At 41.5% G+C, this 19,686-nt stretch overlaps 1 protein-coding gene across 2 annotated transcripts in view; it reads right to left on the reverse strand.

Annotated features, from left to right (window-relative positions):
- The window catches only part of LOC102396538 (adhesion G protein-coupled receptor E2), a 49,829-nt gene extending 39,574 nt beyond the window's left edge, over positions 1-10,255 (reverse strand). For both annotated transcript variants that reach the window (XM_044948240.1, XM_044948239.1), the window contains exons 1-6: positions 10,152-10,255; positions 6,916-6,969; positions 6,264-6,383; positions 2,873-3,019; positions 1,406-1,459; positions 983-1,117 (exon numbers count right to left, since the gene is read on the reverse strand). In XM_044948240.1, the coding sequence (XP_044804175.1) occupies positions 983-1,117; positions 1,406-1,459; positions 2,873-3,019; positions 6,264-6,383; positions 6,916-6,969; positions 10,152-10,218 (577 nt within the window). In that variant the 5' untranslated portion in view covers positions 10,219-10,255. The remainder of the gene's footprint in view (positions 1-982; positions 1,118-1,405; positions 1,460-2,872; positions 3,020-6,263; positions 6,384-6,915; positions 6,970-10,151) is intronic.
- Between the last annotated feature and the right edge of the window lie 9,431 nt (positions 10,256-19,686).

A 19,686-nucleotide genomic window follows, 5' to 3' on the forward strand; every position in this document is an offset into this window, starting at 1 on the left:
CTCCTGGGAGTTTCTTTCCTTCTGTTGGTTCATTTATTCCCCTCCTTTCTTTTTGCCATAATAATGATAATAATAGTGTAACACTATGAATGACGATAATAGCTCTCATGTGTTGACAATTTTCTCTGCACTAAGGTCCATCTAGTCAAGACTATGGTTTTTCCAGTGGTCATGTATGGATGTGAAAGTTGGACTATAAAGAAAGCTGAGCACTGAAGAATTGATGCTTTTGAACTGTGGTTTTGGAGAAGACTCTTGAGAGTCCCTTGGACTGCAAGGAGATCCAACCAGTCCATCCTAAAGGAAATCAGTCCTGGGTGTTCATTGGAAGGACTGATGTTGAAGCTGAAACTCTGATACTTTGGCCACCTGATGCGAAGAGCTGACTCATTGGAAAAGACCCTGATGCTGGGAAAGATTGAGGGCAGGAGGAGAAGGGGATGGCAGAGGATGAGATGGTTGGGTGGCATCACTGACTCAATGGACATAGGTTTGGGTGGACTCCGGCAGTTGGTGATGGACAAGGAGGCCTGGTGTGCTGTGGTTCATAGGTTCACAAAGAGTTGGACACGACTGAGCAACTGAATTGAACTGAACTGAAACTTTAGCTTTTCTTAACTAAGGTAAATATTAAATCTAAGTTCATCCATATGGGGTAGGTACAACGACTACCTCTGGTTTACAGACTAGCAAATAATGCACAAAGAGGAAAGCAACTTCCTAACTGTCAAAGAGCCTGTGTCGTAGCCCAGCTCTGCTGTGTCGGCTCTCAGCCCTCTCCCAGCTGATCATGAAAACAAGATTACCCACTCCCCTCATACTTTCCTGTGCTGTCACTTTTATGTTACGCTTGTTAAAATACTTTTGAGCTGCTCCAATGGCTGAGGGCTCTGGAGGTCCCATTGTGTCCTCACACAATCTCTATATACCACCCCCAAGCATATGCCACCCACAAGTTAATGCCACCCCCAAGCCTCTGTACCATCACAAGTCTCTGAGCGGCTGGTGATGACTTCCCCAGTTGAAGATGTGAATCCTGGAATGCAGCGACAGGTGTTGGCATCAACACATTTGGAGTTTGGAGGGCACCACCGAGCACAACGAGTTGTGATAGAGGCTGTGTGGATGAAAATCATGGTCAGAAGACCCAAGAAACTGAGGAAGTCAGCTTCATGCTAGAGACCCAATAGTAGAGGAGGGGAGGAAAGTGTTGAATGGCTGCCACTAGGAGTGAAAAGCCTCAGAAAACTCTGGACATAATGGGGAAGAGTAACAGCTGTTAGTATCCTTAGAGGATACTTTTGCAGAATAAACCTCCTTTCCCCATTTTATTGGTGAGAGGACCCAGACCATGGCACACACTCTCAAGCTTACGTCTCCAATGAGGCTGGGTGCAGAGACTCACTTTTAAGGTTCTGGACTGCAGTGTTCTTTGTCTTCAGCAGTAGTAGATTCAGTTCTGTGGCAGAAAGACAGAGATGACAAAGAGGAGAGAGTTGAGCTCTAATTGCAACCACTATCCCCATGGCCTTTGCCTTCTTACTGGATGGCTCTGGCTCTATAGCCCATCACTCTGAGCAACATTCCTGAGGCTCCTGTACTTTACTTGGAATCAAGGAATCAACACTTCCCCTCCATTTCTCAGCCTCTTGAGGGATCAGTCACTGATAGACGCAGCCCCTGTGGAACCTCATGTGCTACACGTTTGTAGAAAGAATAGTGCTCTCCCGTCCGTGCTAGCTCACACTCTAGCTCCATGAAGCTGGTCCAAGACCCATCCCTGAGCCAGGACCATCAATATGCTTTCAGGAAGGGGTGAGGCGTGTAAAGATGATGCCAGACAGGCTAGAGGCTCCTGGACACTGGGGACCAGACTGGGGATACAGTGGAGGTCTACTTCCAGCCATGCAGACTTGGTGTTGTGAGGATCCATTTCCTGTACCCTTGGAAGGCGTTTTCCAAGCTGAAATGAAATGGTAAGACTCATCATCTGAGTGAGGCCAGCTTTGTGAGAGGGCTGGGTGGCTGAAGAAGGAAGCAGGTGCTGATGGATGAGGAGTGGCTGGTGTTTCTGTCTTCTTTGCCCTGGGCATCCAGCTAGGGATGCAAACTTGTGGGCTCCTTCTGCGCAAGGCTCAAATGGTCTGAGTCAATGTAGGGCCTTTGTTGACCTCCTAAGTAGAGAGTTGGGCCAGGACAATGAAGCCCAGTGACACTCTCTCTTTCCACCTATGCCAGATGGGAGCCACTTTGAGTATATGTGGTGTGGTTCATGTCATCTACCCATTCTGACATAACATCCTCCCGGTCCCAGTCATTTGAGTTTCCCATAGGCTTGTTAATAGAAATTATTGATCAGGGGCATGGTGGATACTTGCATAGTGAAATAGACAAAGGCTGAGTGGCCAAGGAACTGGGTAAGGTTACCCAGGGGCAGGGCTGGCTGGGGAAGATGGGACCACCCTTGAATATCCCCCTTCCAACATTTCTAGACAGAGTTCTCAGGTCCATCATTCCAGAAGAGTCTGAAAGGACCCCTAGCTTGCTCAAATCTGTATGGGATCCAGGTGAGAAAGGTCTCATGTTGGCAATTAATGATGAAGAATACAGATAATTCCCTGGGACTCATTGCACTGGACATCAACTCCTGAAATGTCTTGAATACCACTCTTCTGTTTATTTTGAGAAAATAAGATGCCAAGTGTCAAGGGGGCATCCAATATTGCAGAAATGGCACTCTATGTGGGGTTCTGACCCTTGGGGTTTGGAGAGAGAGGGAATACAAGTAGGTGCTGAGAACAGACCTCTGTGGCCTAGAGTAAGTGGCCAAACTTAATGAATGAGGAAATGAAAGAAATGGATTCCTTCTTACCAAACATTTTCTTAGTACACTCGTCCTCAAATTCTTTTTGAGAAAGAGTTATGATTCCTCTGCATCGACCCTCTGTGTTGTTAAAGTTCTGGCAGTCTACATATATTCCAAAGGACACGTTCCATGATGGTCCACACTTGTTGATGTCTGGAACACAATAGGACAAAATGTCACCTCTCAAAGGTATGAATTCCATTGTGAATTCACATGGCACTCACCTCCGTCCTGATCTTGACACAAGACTGAACTGACTCAGCTCCTCATTAGCTCTTGTAGGGTTAGGCTGAACTAGCACCAGTTGCTCCAGAAAGCTGGCTTGCTGTTCTGCTCATCTCTGCTCTCTGACTGGATCTGCATGTACCTTGATTCAAACACTCTGCTGTGTCATATGGGGACTGAAAGGAGGTCTGCCTCCCCGCTGCAAGCCTTTTGGGGTAGACAGAAAAAATGACTTGGTTCCGGACCATCCTCTTGGTTGCTGTTTGCATCATCAGGGACATGCATTTGAGCTCCAGTCATTCCTAACTGTGAGTGACAGTGACACTGAAGGCTTCCCAAGATGCTGAAGAAATGGAGGCAGTCATGGCTGGAGGATTGTCCAGAGTGATATCCATCATTTACAGCTGAGGTTAGGGGTAGGTGATCAGGCTCTTACCCATTGATCCCCTCCACTTTAGTCATAGCAGTCCTAGCACACCCCACAATCTTCATCAAGCGCTCCCTCAGCTCTCATGTTAAGACTTCTTGAGATTCCCCAGGATGTCTCTAGGGGAGACTTGCTCTCTCCACTTCGGTAGAAATCCCATTTTATCAGAGCCTGTTATGCATGGGAAAGAGGAAGCAGCTCACAGCTGCAGGTATTCTCTGGCATTTTACCTCTCCCTGTTCCAAACTTAGGAGGAAAGGTGCCCATGAGCCAGGTCCCCTTGGAATAGGTCAGGGAACCATAGAGCAAGTGCTGGACACCAATGCTAAAAACTACAGCAACTTAGTAAAAATTCAGGAATAGAATGTTTGGCTCTTGAACATATATGATCTCCTTCCAGTCAGGGGGCCAAAGACGTTTAAAGCCTGGAAGGACTCACATGGTCATGATCAGTCAGGGTAGACAACTGGTCTTTCCCAGGTCAGAGTTTCTTATCCAGACTTTTGACATTCCCTTCTAAGGCCCCAGGTCCAGGTTGTGGGTAGTATTAACATAAGGATATGAATGGAAGGGGGAGATGTGCACACCTGAGGAATTGTTGTTCAGCCCGCATCTGATCAACTGAGATTTCCTCCTCTCAGATGGAGACCCATATTAAAGGCTGAGGGATAGGGAGGAGTGAGTGGGGGCATATGGGAATGAGTGCTGGAAGGAGAGGACATAAGGATGGGAGATTCTCAACCTGACAAGTGTAGTCCAAGGAAGGAGCTGGAATCCAGTTACAGCAGCAGCCAGATTTCGTCTCCATGTTCAAGAGTCTGCATATCTCCTTGAGACACACACATGCAAGTTTACAAAGGAATCTTTTGGATACTTCCAGGGTCAAGTAAGGGCTGTGCAGTAATTGCAACATCTTTTCCTTTCTTTAATAAAATTTACTTTCTCCCAAATTTTAAATAATACATGGATACTTAGCAAACAGGGAAAAAGTAAAAAAAAAAAAGGGGGGGGGGGGAATCACCCAGAATTCTAGTATTCTAGAATATTGTTGGTTTTTTCTTTTTTTTTTTTCACTCATTGTTTCAAATATGCTAGGAATAATTTATTTTATTACCAATAACTCAGACTATTTTGAGTAGATGAAGAATATTTCTTGATGAAAAATCATATAATTTTCTTTTCCCTCATTAAAAAAAATTGCAGTAAAATATCCATAACAAAAGTTTTCATCTTAACTTTATGTTTAGTAATTTCCTTTTGTGGTTCTATTTTTTTGAAGAATAAAAACTCCTTGGCTTTAGACATGGTCTGTTTTTACTACCTTATTAGTTATATAACTTTGGACATCACTCAATCTCTTTGAGGCTGAATTTGCTAATTACAAAACTCAGGCTACCTTGAAATCATAAAATTCATAGAAAAAAAACATACTGTATAAGCTCCTTGACATTGGTCATGGTAATAACTTTTTTTTTTTTTTTGATTTGACAGCAAAAGCAAAGCAACAAAAGCAAACTAGAGAGGTGGGACTCTATCAAACTACACAGCTCTGTACAGCAAAATGAAGTGAAATCACTCAGTCGTGTCCCACCTCATGGACTCTACAACACATGGAATTCTCCAGGCCAGAATACTTGAGTGGGTAGCTGTTCCCTTCTCCAGGGGATCTTCCCCACCAAAGGATAGAACCCAGGTCTCCCACATTGCAGGCAGATTCTTTACCAGCTGAGTCACAAGGGAAGCCCAATAATTTTGGAGTGGGTAGCCTATCCTTTCTCCAGAGGATCTTTCTAACCCAGGAATTGAACCAGCGTCTCTTGCATTGCAGACAGATTCTTTACCAACTGAGCTATCAGGCAAGACTGTACAGCAAAGGAATCTATCCAAAAAATGAAAAGAAAATCTACAATATCGGATAATAATTTACAAATCATACATACATAAGGGGTTAATATCCAAAATATATAAAGAACTCATATGACTCAATAGCAAAAAACAACCCTGTGTGCGAGACAGCAAAAGAGACACTGATGTATAGAACAGACTTATGGACTCTGTGGGAGAGGAAGAGGGTGGGAAGATTTGGGAGAATGGCATTGAAACATGTAAAATATCATGTATGAAATGAGTTGCCAGTCCAGGTTCGATGCACGATACTGGATGCTTGGGGCTGGTGCACTGGGACGACCCAGAGGGAGGGAATGGGGAGGGAGGAAGGAGGAGGGTTCAGAATGGGGAACACGTGTATACCTGTGGTGGATTCATTTTGATATTTGGCAAAACTAATACAGTTATGTAAAGTCTAAAAATAAAATAAAATTAAAAAAAAAAGAACCAATAAAGTGATTGAGTAAAAAATGGGTAGATGATCTGAATAGACGTTTTTCCAAAGAAGACTACCAAATGGCCAACAGGTACATGAAAAGGTGATCAACATCACCAATCAATGAAATGGAAATAAAAACCAGATATCACCTCACACTTGTTATAATAACTATTATCAAAAAGACAAGAAAGAACAAGTGTTAGTGATGATGTGGAGGACAGGACTTTTTTCCATTGTTGGTATCAATTAAATTTGCAGCCCCTCTGGGACTGCTCACTTCCTTCATGCTTTCTTAAAGTGTCTCCTTTCTTATTCTCAACAAGGTGCTTCTGTGCTGCCCTCAGAGCTGAATGCTATAGATGTACCACAGCCTCTCCCCAAATCTGTCTGAGCATTTCCACCACCCCAAGGCTCTGTACCATGGCAACTCTTCAAGGGGCTGGTGAAGCTGTCCTCAGATACAGAACTGAATCCTGGAATGCAGCGGCAGGCATCAGTGTTGACACATGGAGGGTTTGGAGGGCACCACCAAGCACAGGCTGTGAGGGAAGAAGCAGTGGGGATGGAGGTCAAGGAATTGTCAAGGAATGAACAAAGCCTGCTTCAGGCTGGTGATCTAATAATAGAGGAAGGGAAGGAAAGGATGGGATGGCTTCCATTGGAAGTTACTTTTGTTTAGTCACTAAGTCATGTCTGACTATTTGTGACCCCATGAACTTTAGCCCACCAGGCTCCAGGGGATTCTCCAGGCAAGAATGCTGGAGTGAGTTGCCATTTTCCTCCTCCAGGGGATCTTCATGATCCAGGAATTAAACCTGTGTCTCTTGCATTGGCAGGCACATTCTTTACCACTGAGTCAGCTGGGAAGCCCTCTCTTGGAATAGGAAGAGACAAAAACTTCTGAGCATGTTGGAGTGGGGAGGAATAGCTTCTTTTACATTCATAAAACTGTGTCTGGACCTTACATTCAGCATAAGCCTACTTTCTTCTTCCTTTGTTGGTAAGAGGACACAGACCCCAGCATATGCTCCACAGCTTATGTCACTAATGGGGCTGGCTGAACAAACTTACGTTTCTTGTTCAAAGATGTGGATTCCAATGGCAAAAACAGCAGAATCAAGAATCCTGGGGGCAGAAAAACAGAAAGATGACAGGGTAGAGTCACACTCATTTTCATCTCCTGTCCCCATAGCCATTGCCACCTGGGGATGTGTTTCTGAGCCCTGTATCCTTCAGCTTTCCAGTGGCATGTCATATTCTCCTGTACTGCACTCAGAATCAAGAACTCAGCCTTTCACCTGAGTCTTGGGTCTCCCTGAGGAGTCAGTCAGCAATGGACACAGTCCTCATGGAAAAATCAGGTGCTACAGGTAAAGGACAGGCAATATATAGACCGACAGCTGATGTTAGCAACACATCTTTGAAATTCCAACCTCTTCCAGTGGAAGTGTTAAATTGTGGAGGAGAAAGTTCTTTAGATTGTTGTACCTAGGTTATTTGTTCTCTGACAGTGGCAGAAATCTGCTCTGAAGGTTTCTCTTTCAGGATCTCTCTTCACGTTTAACATACATGACACAGATGGGTATGGGTAGTAGAAATGAAACAGCCCTGAGTTGGAGCCCTAGCTCACAATTATGTCAGCAGGGCATGGAGCCCTGGAATCAGGAGACAGGGAGTTTAGAGCATATGAGAAGTAAGAACTAAGGAAACTTCTAAGGTAGAAGAACTAAGGTAGAGTCACTATAACCTTGTTAAATGGCCTCTCCACATATAGCACCAATAACTTCTATGAAACTGAAAGAGTTAGTGGCTCAGTCATGTCTGACTCTTTGTGACCCCAAGGACTGTAGCCCACAAGGTGACTCCTCTGTCCATGGAATTCTCCAGGCAAGAATACTAGAGTAGGTAGCCATTCCTTTCTCCAGGGCATCTTCCCCACCCAGGGATCAAATCTGGGTCTCCTGCATTTCAGCAGATTCTTTACCATCTGAGCCACCAGGGAAGTCCAATGACTTCTATGGTTCCTTCCAAGTGAACTCCTGGTCCTGCTATAGTGTATCAAGAGCACAGCCTTTTTTCTTGATCTCCCAGTTTGGTCTGAGAAAATGAGTTACTATCAAGTTTTCTGTTATGAAAATAACCCTTATATGTGGAATCTAAACAGAAGTAATACAAATTAACTTACAAAACAGAAAGAGTCTCATAGACATAGAGAATGAACTTATGGTTGCTGGGGGGTGGGCGGTGGGGTGGGAAGAATGGAGGAAGGGATATTTAGGGAGTTGGGGATGGACATGTACACACTGCTATATTTAAAGTGGATAACTAACAAGGACCTACTGCATAGCACAGGGAACTCTGCTCAATGTTATGTGGCAACCAGGATGGGAGGAATTTCGGGGGAGAATGGATACATGTACATGTATGGCCGAGTCCCTTCACTGTTCACCTGAAGCTATCACATTATTAATTGGACATATGTGTGTGTGTGTTAATCACTCAGACATGTCTTACTCTTTGCAATCCCATGGACTGCAGCCTGCCAGGCTCCTTTGTCCATGAAATTCTCCAGACAAAGATACTGGAGTGGATTGCCATTCTCTTCTCCAGAGGATCTTCCTGACCCAGGGGTCAAACCCACATCTCATTATGTCTCCTGCATTGGTAGGTGGGTTCTTTACCTTCTGTGTTACCTGGAAAGCCCCTAATTGGCTAAACTCCAATACAAAATGAAAGTTTAAAAAAAAAAAACGAATAAAAAAGAAAATAACTATGGGTGCAAAGATAAAATTTACTCTTATAGGCAATATGTGGAGCATGTATTAGAGTCTGTTATCTTATCCATGGGAGCCAGTGAACCCTATGAAAATTTTTTACGATCTGTGAGTCTGCACAGAATTTTCCCCAAATGTGCCCAGAATTAAGAAAGTCATGTTCTACATATCAGAAGATAAGAAATATGGCCATTCTCATAAAAACCAGAAAACAATTTACAAGCAATGAGGACAACATGTAAGGAACATTTGACTTACTAGGTAACAGGTATTATTCTAAACAGTGAAGAAAATAAAGATTCATCAGAATTAAGCTGACCTTTCTGATACTGTTTTTTCACCAATTCACTATTGAAAGTGTTGGTTGCTCAGTTGTGTCAAATTCTTTGCCTCCCCATAGGCTGCAGCCCACTAGGCTCCTCTGTCCATGGGATTTTCCAGGCAAGAATACTGGAGTGGTTTCCCTCAAATCATTCCATCCCACATAAAGCCTATAGATTAAGTAATGGTGTTTTTCTTATGCCATTAGAATTTTCACATAGGTTGGTTTTATACTCTTCTGAAAAAAAAAAAAAAAAGTTTACCAGGCTTGTCTCAGCCATAGTACCCAGATATTTTGTCAAACACTAGTCTAGATGCTGCTGCGGAGTTTTGTTTTGCTTTTTAAAAATGAGATTAACATTTAAAGCAGGGCTTCCCAGGTCACTCAGTGGTAAAGAATCTGCCTGCCTAGCAGGAGATGTGGGTTCAGCCCCTGGGCTGGGAAGATCACCTGGAGAAGAAAGTAGCAACTTGCTCCAGTATTTTTGTCTGGGAAATCCCATGTACAGAGAAGCCTGGTGGATTACAGTCCATCAGTTCCCAAAGAATCTGAGATGACTTTGAGATTAAACACGCATGCACACACACATTTAAATCCATAGACTTTGAGTAAAGCAGATTACTCTCCATTATATAGGTGATCCTTTTTCTTTTTTTCTTTTTTTTAAATTTATTTTTATTTTTAAACTTTACAAAATTGTATTAGTTTTGCCAAATAACAGTTGAAAACCTTATAATAAAAAGACTGACCTCACTGAGGAAGAGAGAATTCTTCCAGATTGCATCTAGACTTGAGAAGCAGCATTAGGTCTTCCCAGGGTTTCCAGCCTGCCTCCCTGTCCTGTAGATTTTGAACTTTCCAACCTCTGCAGTCCCATGAACCAGTTCCTTCAATAAACCCCTTTCTCTTTCCTTCTCTCTAAACATTCCAGTGAATTCTCTTTCTCAGGAAAACCTGGACTAATACAGGTGGCAAAATGAGATATCTTTAAGTCTCCAATTTGCCCAGAAGTAAGTTTGACCAGTTTTCTCCTTTGAAACTTACTATCAGTGTGCTAATATCCTTAAAATTTCTACTTGTCTATCCCTTATAGAGATAGTAGGAAAGCAAGTTAAATATCAAGGATGAAAGAAAGAAGAGAATATTTGCAGACTGGATAGAGTCCCCAAACAGCTCTATTTGTCTATACACCGTATTATAATTCTACACACCTGGAAGCAACCTTAGATAGCCGTTTTTCATGATGTAGAGACCAGCAAGTCCAGCCACAGAAGACATCTGATCTTGGTCTGTGTGTGTTGAAAAGACTTCTTGTTTTAAGTGTTATTTGCACTTTGAAGAAGTTGACTGAGGAAAATGCTGATCTGGATTCTTTCTTCCCTTTTAATCTGCCCTATGATTAGCTTCTTAGAAACTGCAGTTCTGTTTTTAAACTATGTGCATGGTATTTATACTGAATTAGTATTTGGGCTTCCCTTGTGGGTCAACTGGTAAAGAATCTGCCTGCAATGTAGGAGACCCCAATTCGATTCCTGGGTCGGGAAGATCCACTGGAGAAGGAAAGGCTACCTACTCCAGTATTCTGGCCTGGAGAATTCCATGAACTGCATAGTCCATGGGGTCATAAAGAGTGGGACACGACTGAGTGACTTTCACATAGTATTTGTACTGAAATACTCATTGAAGGTGGTTTTTTAATCTTTTTGGTATCAGTTCAGTTCAGTTCACTCAGTCATGTCTGACCTCATGAACCGCAGCACGCCAGGCCTCGCTGTCCATCACTAACTTCCAGAGTCCACCCAAACTCATTTCCATAGAGTGGGTGATGCCATCCAACCATCTCATCCTCTGTTGTCCACTTCTCTTCCTGCCCTCAGTCTTTCCCAGCATCAGGGTCTTTTCCAATGAGTCAACTCTTCGCATGAGGTGGCCAAAGTACTGGAGTTTCAGCTTTAGCATCATTCCTTCCAAAGAAATCCCAGGGCTGATCTCCTTCAGAATGGACTGGTTGGATCTCCTTGTAGTCCAAGGGACTCTCAAGAGTCTTCTCCAACACCACAGTTCAAAAGCATCAATTCTTCAGTGCTCAGCTTTCTTCACAGTCCAACTCTCACATCCATACATAACCACTGGAAAAACCATAGCCTTGACTAGATGGACCTTTGTTGGCAAAGTAATGTTTCTGCTTTTGAATATGCTATCTAGGTTGGTCATAACTTTCCTTCCAAGGAGTAAGCATCTTTTAGGCTGCAATCACCATCTGCAGTGATTTTGGAGCCCAGAAAAATAAAGTCAACCACTGTTTCCCCATCTATCTGCCATGAAGTGATGGGACCGGATGCCATGATCTTCTTTTCTGAATGTTGAGCTTTAAGCAAACTTTTTCACTCTCCGAAGGTGTGATACTATGTATAAGGAAACCTCCCCAACATGAATAATCATACTGGACTTTTTACCTCTGTGAGGCCTTTAGGTCAGAGTGAGCAGAATTATATATTTCTTATTTATTAGTGGATATTTAAAAATTGTGTTGTAATGGGCACATTACACGATATTAGTTTCAAATGTGAAACGGGATTATTTGATATTTGTATATATTGCCAAATGATTACCGAAATAAGTCATTAACATCCATCACCACACAGAGTTACAAATTGTTTTTGCTTGTGATAGGAAATTTCAACTTTTTGGCCAATTCAAAATTAACTCAATAAAAAATTCAACTGAATTAGGGAAGTTAACTCATAGGCAGGTGTTCTTTGATGTCCCTCACATTTATTTTCTTAGTCATCAAGGTCCAAGAGCTCCAGTTATGAACAACGATGACCACCGCCCCCTTCCACCCCCGCCCCATTTCTAAGGTACATTCTATTTGACCATAAACAGCTACGGTGCCCCATCCCCAGTCAGAGATTGGTTTCAGAATGGATTGGTGATTCCATTCTTGCAATGAGGACCAAAAGCTGTGGGGCTTCTAGTAAGATTCCTCCTTCCTAAGAAAAAACCCCTGATATCCCTTTTCTTTCTGAGCATTGCAATTTCTGGATGCAATGCTGGAATGGCTCCATCCAGAAGCCTGAAAAGGGGCACCAGTCCAGTAAGAAAGGCAGAGCAGAAAAATGGACCTTGATGACATTGTTGATCAGCTGAATCACCCAATGCTGAAGTTTGTTTGACCTCAGAACTTCCCAATATGTAAGACAATAAATTTCCTGATTGCTTAATCTGGTGAGTATGGAGAGAGGGAGGGAGGGAGGGAGGAAGAGAGAGAGAGAGAGAGAGAGAACGCCTCTCACTGTGATTACTGTCAACAGATAAGACTGATTTAGAATCATTAAATTTTGAATGGAATATTAAAAAAAAAGGTTTACTTTGTTAGAAACTTTGTAATAAAATATTATTAGCTATTGTTGCTTTGTTGCATGTTATATCTACATGACTTATTTTATAACTGGATGCTTGTACCTTTTGATCCCCTTCACCCACTTCCCCTCTCTGACCTCTGTTCTCCATATTTACAAACTTGTTTTTGTCCTATCTTGCTTCTCTAAATCTTTTAGAGTCTTATGTTTGTCTGATATATAAGATGTTTATACACATGCTAATAAATGCTCAAAATTCTCCAAGCCAGGCTTCAGCAATACATGAACCTTGAACTTCCAGATGTTCAAGCTGGTTTTAGAAAAGGCAGAGGAACCAGAGATCAAATTGCCAACATCCGCTGGATCATGGGAAAAGCAAGAGAGCTCCAGAAAAACATCTATTTCTGCCTTATTGACTATGCCAAAGCCTTTGACTGTGTGGATCACAATAAACTGTGGAAAATTCTGAAAGAGATGGGAATATCAGACCACCTGACCTGCCTCTTGAGAAACCTGTATGCAGGTTAGGAAGTAACAGTTAGAACTGGACATGGAACAACAGACTGGTTCCAAATAGGAAAAGGAGTCCATCAAGGCTGTATATTGTTACCCTGCTTATTTAACTTATATGCAGAGTACATCATGAGAAATGCTGGACTGGAAGAAGCACAAGCTGGAATCAAGATTGCAGGGAGAAATATCAATAACCTCAGATATGCAGATGACACCACCCTGATGGCAGAAAGTGAAGAGGAACTAAAAAGCCTCTTGAGGAAAGTGAAAGAGGAGAGTGAAGAAGTTGGCTTAAAACTCAACATTCAGAAAATGAAGATCATGGCATCCGGTCCCATCACTTCATGGCAGATAGGTGGGGAAACAGTGGAAACAGTGGCTGACTTTATTTCTCTGGGCTCCAAAATCACTACAGATCTGCTTACTCCTTGGAAGGAAAGTTATGACCAACCTAGATAGCATATTGAAAAGCAGAGACATTACTTTGCCAACAAAGGTTCATCTAGTCAAGGCTATGGTTTTTCCTGTGGTCATGTATGGATGTGAGAATTGGACTGTGAAGAAGGCTGAGCGCCGAAGAATTGATGCTTTTGAACTGTGGTGTTGGAGAAGACTCTTGAGAGTCCCTTGGACTGCAAAAAGATCCATCCAGTTCATTCTGAAGGAGATCAGCCCTGGGATTTCTTTGGAAGGAATGATGCTAAAGCTGAAACTCCAGTACTTTGGCCACCTCATGCGAAGAGTTGACTCATTGGAAAAGACTCTGATGCTGGGAGGGATTGGGGGCAGGAGGAGAAGGGGAGGACAGAGGATGAGATGGCTTAATGGCATCACTAACTCGATGGACATGAGTCTGAGTGAACTCCAGGAGTTGGTGATGGACAGGGAGGCCTGGTGTGCTGCGATTCATGGGGTTGCAGAGTCGGACACGACTGAGTGACTGAACTGAACTGAACTGAACTGATACATATTTTGGATGTCATTGTGTTTCAAGTAGGGTTTTTCATGCTATGAACTTTGTCTTCAAAGTTTCTTTAGTCAGCAATAGTTCTTGGGGTGGAGAAGGCAATGGCACCCCACTTCAGTACTCTTGCCTGGAAAATCCCATGGATGGAGGAGCCTGGTAGGCTGCAGTCCATGGAGTCGCTAAGAGTTGGACATGACTGAGCGACTTCACTTTGACTTTTCACTTTCATGCATTGGAGAAGGAAATGGCAACCCACTCCAGTGTTCTTGCCTGGAGAATCCCAGGGACGGGGGAGCCTGGTGAGCCGCTGTCTGTGGGGTCACACAGAGTCGGACACGACTGAAGTGACTTAGCAGCAGCAGCAGCAGTTCTTGGGGAGTTCTTTCATGTCATTGCATGTAAATCCACATTTTTCTTTTCTGCTGCTGTTGCATGTATCCAGATTTTACAACATGAGGAAATTATGTTTTTTCATTCTCTATTTTTATGCCCATAAAATAATGCTGCAGTGAATATCTCAAAAGTACCATAAGGAGAACATTTGATATTTTCCTTACAAGAGGCATTATGTGGTTCTAATCTTGGGTTGTAGAGTATATATATTTTACATTATGATAAATTCTACAACTCTTCTATTTAATGGCATTCAAAGTGCCATTGGTGCTATAGGATAAGGTCAACTTCCTATATTCCATTAACACTCTTGCTGCCATACTTTTTTCATTTTTAATATAAAAATTTTTGTTGTCAGTTGGTTTAAGTGACATATGAATTAGTCCATTATTTATCTCACTTGCTGCTAAGTCACTTCAGTCGTGTCCGACTCTGTGTGACCCCATAGACGGAGCACACCAGGCTCCCCCGTCCCTGGGATTCTCCAGGCAAGAACAGTGGAGTGGGTTGCCATTCTCTTCTCCAATGCATGAAAATGAAAAGTGAAAGGGAATTCGCTCAGTCATGTCTGACTCTTCGCGCGACCCCATGAACTGCAGCCCACCAGGCTCCTCTGTCCATGGGATTTTCCAGGCAAGAGTACTGGAATGGGTTGCTATTGCCTTCTCCATTACCTCACTTAGAATGAAATTAATAGAAGACTAAGATATAGGAACTTAAAAATGTCAGGAAGTTAATTCATTATATATTAGGTCGTTAGAATGGAAAGGGGAGTCCAAGATGGTGGCTAGCAAAAGCCATGCAGAGGGCAAACAAAGAAAAAACCTGCAAAAGAGGAAGCTAAAGACTTGAGTGAGAGCCTCTGGTAAGAAAACATGCCCAGAACACGTTCCATTACCTTATTGGTCTTGAGTATATGCCTTTTTGCATTCCCTTTCTTGATTGGTGGTGGGTACAAACTCTATTTTGCATAAAGGTGAAACAATCAGTCTCCAGGAGGATGAGACAGAAAGTATAAGACAAGAGAGATCAAATCTCTTCTGTGGGGTCAGCCTTATCTCCCATCTTGAGGGTGTACTGTCTACTGCCTGCTGCCTTCTTGAGCTCAAACTAGCCTACTTGAGCTGTAACTAGTCTGTTGATGAGACGATAACCTTGAGGGCGCACTATCTGCTGTCTCCTTAATAAATCCTGCCTACTTGAGCTATAACTAGGCTATTATCTCAAATCCATGCTATGATGATACAAGAGCTGAGAAACCCTGCCTTCTTGAACTGTGACTATTCTGTCATTTCAAATCTTTGTTATGATGAGATAAGAACTAAGGGAGAAAAATAAACTGATCTAATGGCATCACTGACTCTATGGAAATGAGTTTGGGTGGACTCTGGAAGTTGGTGATGGACATCGAGGCCTGGCATGCTGCGGTTCATGAGGTCGCAGAGAGTCGGACACGACTGAGTGACTGAACTGAACTGAGCTGATACCAAAAAGATTCAAAAACCACCTTCAATGAGTATTTCTGTACAAATACTATGTGAAAGTCGCTCAGTCGTGTCCCACTCTTTGTGACCCCATGGACTATGCAGTTCATGGAATTCTCCACGCCAGAATACTTGAGTAGGTAGCCTTTCCCTTCTCCAGTGGGTACAAAAAGGTCAAAACTTCAAGCTTATGAGCCACTGTCTCTGAAGGAGGCACAGGTGTTTTTTTTTTCCCCCTTAATAGATGACAGTATAATTTGTAAAGAATCAGTCTAGATAACGTGTAAAGGAATTTTCAACTTTACATTTATAAGATTCTGTGAGGTTTGCATTTAAACATTAAGAGACTTAGGAATCTTGTAATTATACATTATCAAATGTTTTCAACTTCCCCAATTTGATGGATAAACAATTTACTTTAATCTCAGAAAAATTTGTATTTCTTTGATTATCAGTGTAGTTGAAATTTTCATGTATTTTTGTATTTTCATGGTACTTTGATTGCCGGGAGAAATATCAATAACCTCAGATATGCAGATGACACCACCCTTTTGGCAGAAAGTGAAGAGGAACTCAAAAGCCTCTTGATGAAAGTGAAAGTGGAGAGTGAAAAAGTTGGCTTAAAGCTCAACATTCAGAAAACGAAGATCATGGCATCCAGTCCCATCACTTCATGGGAAATGGATGGGGAAACAGTGGAAACAGTGTCAGACTTTATTTTGGGGCACTCCAAAATCACTACAGATGGTGACTGCATCCATGAAATTAAAAGACACTTACTCCTTGGAAGGAAAGTTATGACCAACCTAGATAGCATATTGAAAAGCAGAGACATTACTTTGCCAACAAAGATTTGTCTAGTCAAGGCTATGGTTTTTCCTGTGGTCATGTATGGATGTGAGAGTTGGACTGTGAAGAAGGCTGAGCACCGAAGAATTGATGCTTTTGAACTGTGGTGTTGGAGAAGACTCTTGAGAGTCCTTGGACTGCAAGGAGATCCAACCAGTCCATTCTGAAGGAGATCAGCCCTGAGATTTCTTTTGGAAGGAATGATGCTAAAGCTGAAACTCCAGTACTTTGGCCACCTCATGTGAAGAGTTGACTCATTGGAAAAGACTCTGATGCTGGGAGGGATTGGGGACAGGAGGAGAAGGGGACGACAGAGGATGAGATGGCTGGATGGCATCACTGACTCAATGGATGTGAGTCTGAGTGAATTCCAGGAATTGGTGATGGACAGGGAGGCCTGGCGTGCTGCGATTCATGGGGTCCCAAAGAGTCGGACACGACTGAGTGACTGATGTGATCTGATCTGATCTTTTGCAAACTATTTTATTCATTGTATTTACTTAAATTGTTAAGAATATATACATGTGCATGATGTGTGTATATATCTTTGTTTTGAAAAAACAAAATGCAAAATTTTTAATGGTATCACACCTTTAAACTCTGATTGTGGTGTCTTTTGTTACCATATTTCCGCCTCCCCGCCCCCGAAAACCTGTTACCTATTTTATTCCTGGAGAAGGGTAAACGAAAGAGAGAAGATATTCACTTTAATTTGAGAGGCAGCTATGCTGGAAGCAACAGTGTCAGTAATTTTAAGCCCCTAAGAATATTCTCAGTAAAGGGAATGCTGAATCATCTTACTTTGGAGACTAGAGCAAGATCATGCATTTTCACTGGGATAAAAGAATGAAGAAAAGCAAGCTCAGTAACACCAAATAGTGTTTTAACAAAGAAATTAAGGTGAGGTTACTCCTTTCAAATGCAGTTTTTTAAAATGAAAATATGTGTATAAGTCACAGTTGTATTCTCTTTGAATTCAGCTGGTCTTCTACCCATAGTAGGAGCCCCAGGAACATGAAGAAGAAAGGCATTATTAACCAGATACCGTCAAGTCACTCCTTCTAAACTGGGATTTGATTGCTGATGGACCTGTCTAGCTCACAGCTGCCTCCAGTGATGGGAATCAGTAACTATGTTGGCAGGAAAGCCAGATACTAAGAATGCACCTATCAAAAAGCTGAATGCTGTGCAATGGGTCCAAGATGACTTTCACACTCTATTCACTGCACATTTTCTGACCTCTGCAGATAGGAGTTATCTGTGAACATCAGGCTCACTTGATGATGCTGCATGTCTGTGCTCACGTTGATAGTAAACAGGGTAAACATCATCCTCATTCCAATTGAAGTAAGATGAAATTGACAGCTATGTCGTTACAAACTTTTATTTTGGTCTAGTTTTCAATTATTTACTATGTGGATTTTGCTTTAGCCTTGCCTAGGGCATTGTTCTTCATCTTCCAATGTTTATTTGGTAGATTGTTAGTATACTTGGAATTTGTTCATTCAATAATTTTTCCTGAATAAATAACCTGCTATCTTGATGTGATTTATTGCAGGAGTTATTGTGACTTTCCTGACTTCACATGCCATCTTCCATACATTGATTTGAAATATATCTACTGAACATTAAATTTCTATACATGGTGTATTTGTTATTTGTTTCATGAATACATTTTCCCATTTCCAGACCAGTAACACAGTTAAAATGCTTTAGTTTTGTTTTTATAAGTGCTATGAAGCAAATTTCTGTATTTCCTGTTAAATGTATGAATCTGGTTGGATAAGAATAGAGTTTCATCAGAAAGTCTATTGTAATAGGGAGAATGCTCTGATCTCAGAAATCTGTGAGGATCTCAAAATCATACTGAAAAAAGTTTTTCTTTTATAGTGTAAAGGAGGAAGCAGGCAGAGATAAACTTAATTTTTGGAAGGGGAAGCTGGACAAGTAAGGGGAAATCATCCTCAGTTTGTGACAGGAAATTGATTTTAATGTGATCAGCCATTTCCCAGGAGAAGTTAAAAATGAAGGCATGTTCTACTTTATTTTGGTTCTTACTCAGGCTTGTGGATAAACTTAGTTCAGAGACCTGTGGGAAAAAGAGAAACACTTGTTTCAAGCTTGACCAAGACAAAGCAAAGGGTAAGAAATAACAATTGATAAATGTCATTCTTTACAACTGTGCTATTTCCTCTTTCACATTTTTTATACTATATAAACATTTTTTATACTATATAAACATTAGTAAGTTCCATAAAAAAATGTCTTGGGACTTTGATTTTGATTGAACTGGCTCTGTAGATTAATTTGGAGGTAATAGATTCCTTATAAAACTGAGATTTCCCAACCCCTCCAATATAACACCCTATGTAGCTTATGATTTCTTTCAATTATACTTTCCAGTTTTCTGCTTAAGAACTTCATGCATTCTTGGAGGATTATTCCTAGTATTATTCTTAAATTTCAAACAATTTTCCTATAGTATTTTAAAATTGTTTTTTCTTTAGACAGAAATAACATTGCATTTTGCAAGTTGATCTTGCTATATATGTAGAACTCAATATTTTTCAATAAACTATGTGAAGTTTCTTTGATAGACAACTTGCCCTCTGCAAATAAAGACTCTTTTGTGTATTTCTTTCAAGCACTTGTATCTTTCTTTTTTCATCACACTTGTGTGAGTTTGGAGATGGGATAAAGATTTGTGAGACAACTCAAGCATCAGCGTTCAAATATTTTGAGTTGAACATTTAATAATGGTCCATGAGGTTGCACCACAATAAGTCTTGCTCCCTTACTGGTAAAAGTTCAATGGTTATTGAGTTATAAATTGCAATTTAAGAAAAAGGCATCTGATATTCTGTATGCAAAAGGAATTTGGCAGAACACACACAGAGTTGAGGTATGTCATGCATTAAATGGTGCTTTTCAGTAGCTATATTCTTGCATTATTTAAATTGAAAAAAATATTTTTGATAGCAAAGACATGAATAAATTTTGGTTGAAAAAATAAACCCAAAACACAGGACATATATGATCCATTCCTACCCTGATCTAGTCTCCCTTTAATAGTTATTATCTACTATCACAAAGCAGAAGATATTAAGAAGAGGTGGCAAAAATACACAGAAGAACTGTACAAAAAAGATCTTCACGACTAAGGTAATCACGATGGTGT

Source organism: Bubalus bubalis, chromosome 9 (genome assembly GCF_019923935.1).
Source record: "Bubalus bubalis isolate 160015118507 breed Murrah chromosome 9, NDDB_SH_1, whole genome shotgun sequence".
In the NCBI taxonomy this organism is placed as follows: domain Eukaryota; kingdom Metazoa; phylum Chordata; class Mammalia; order Artiodactyla; family Bovidae; genus Bubalus; species Bubalus bubalis.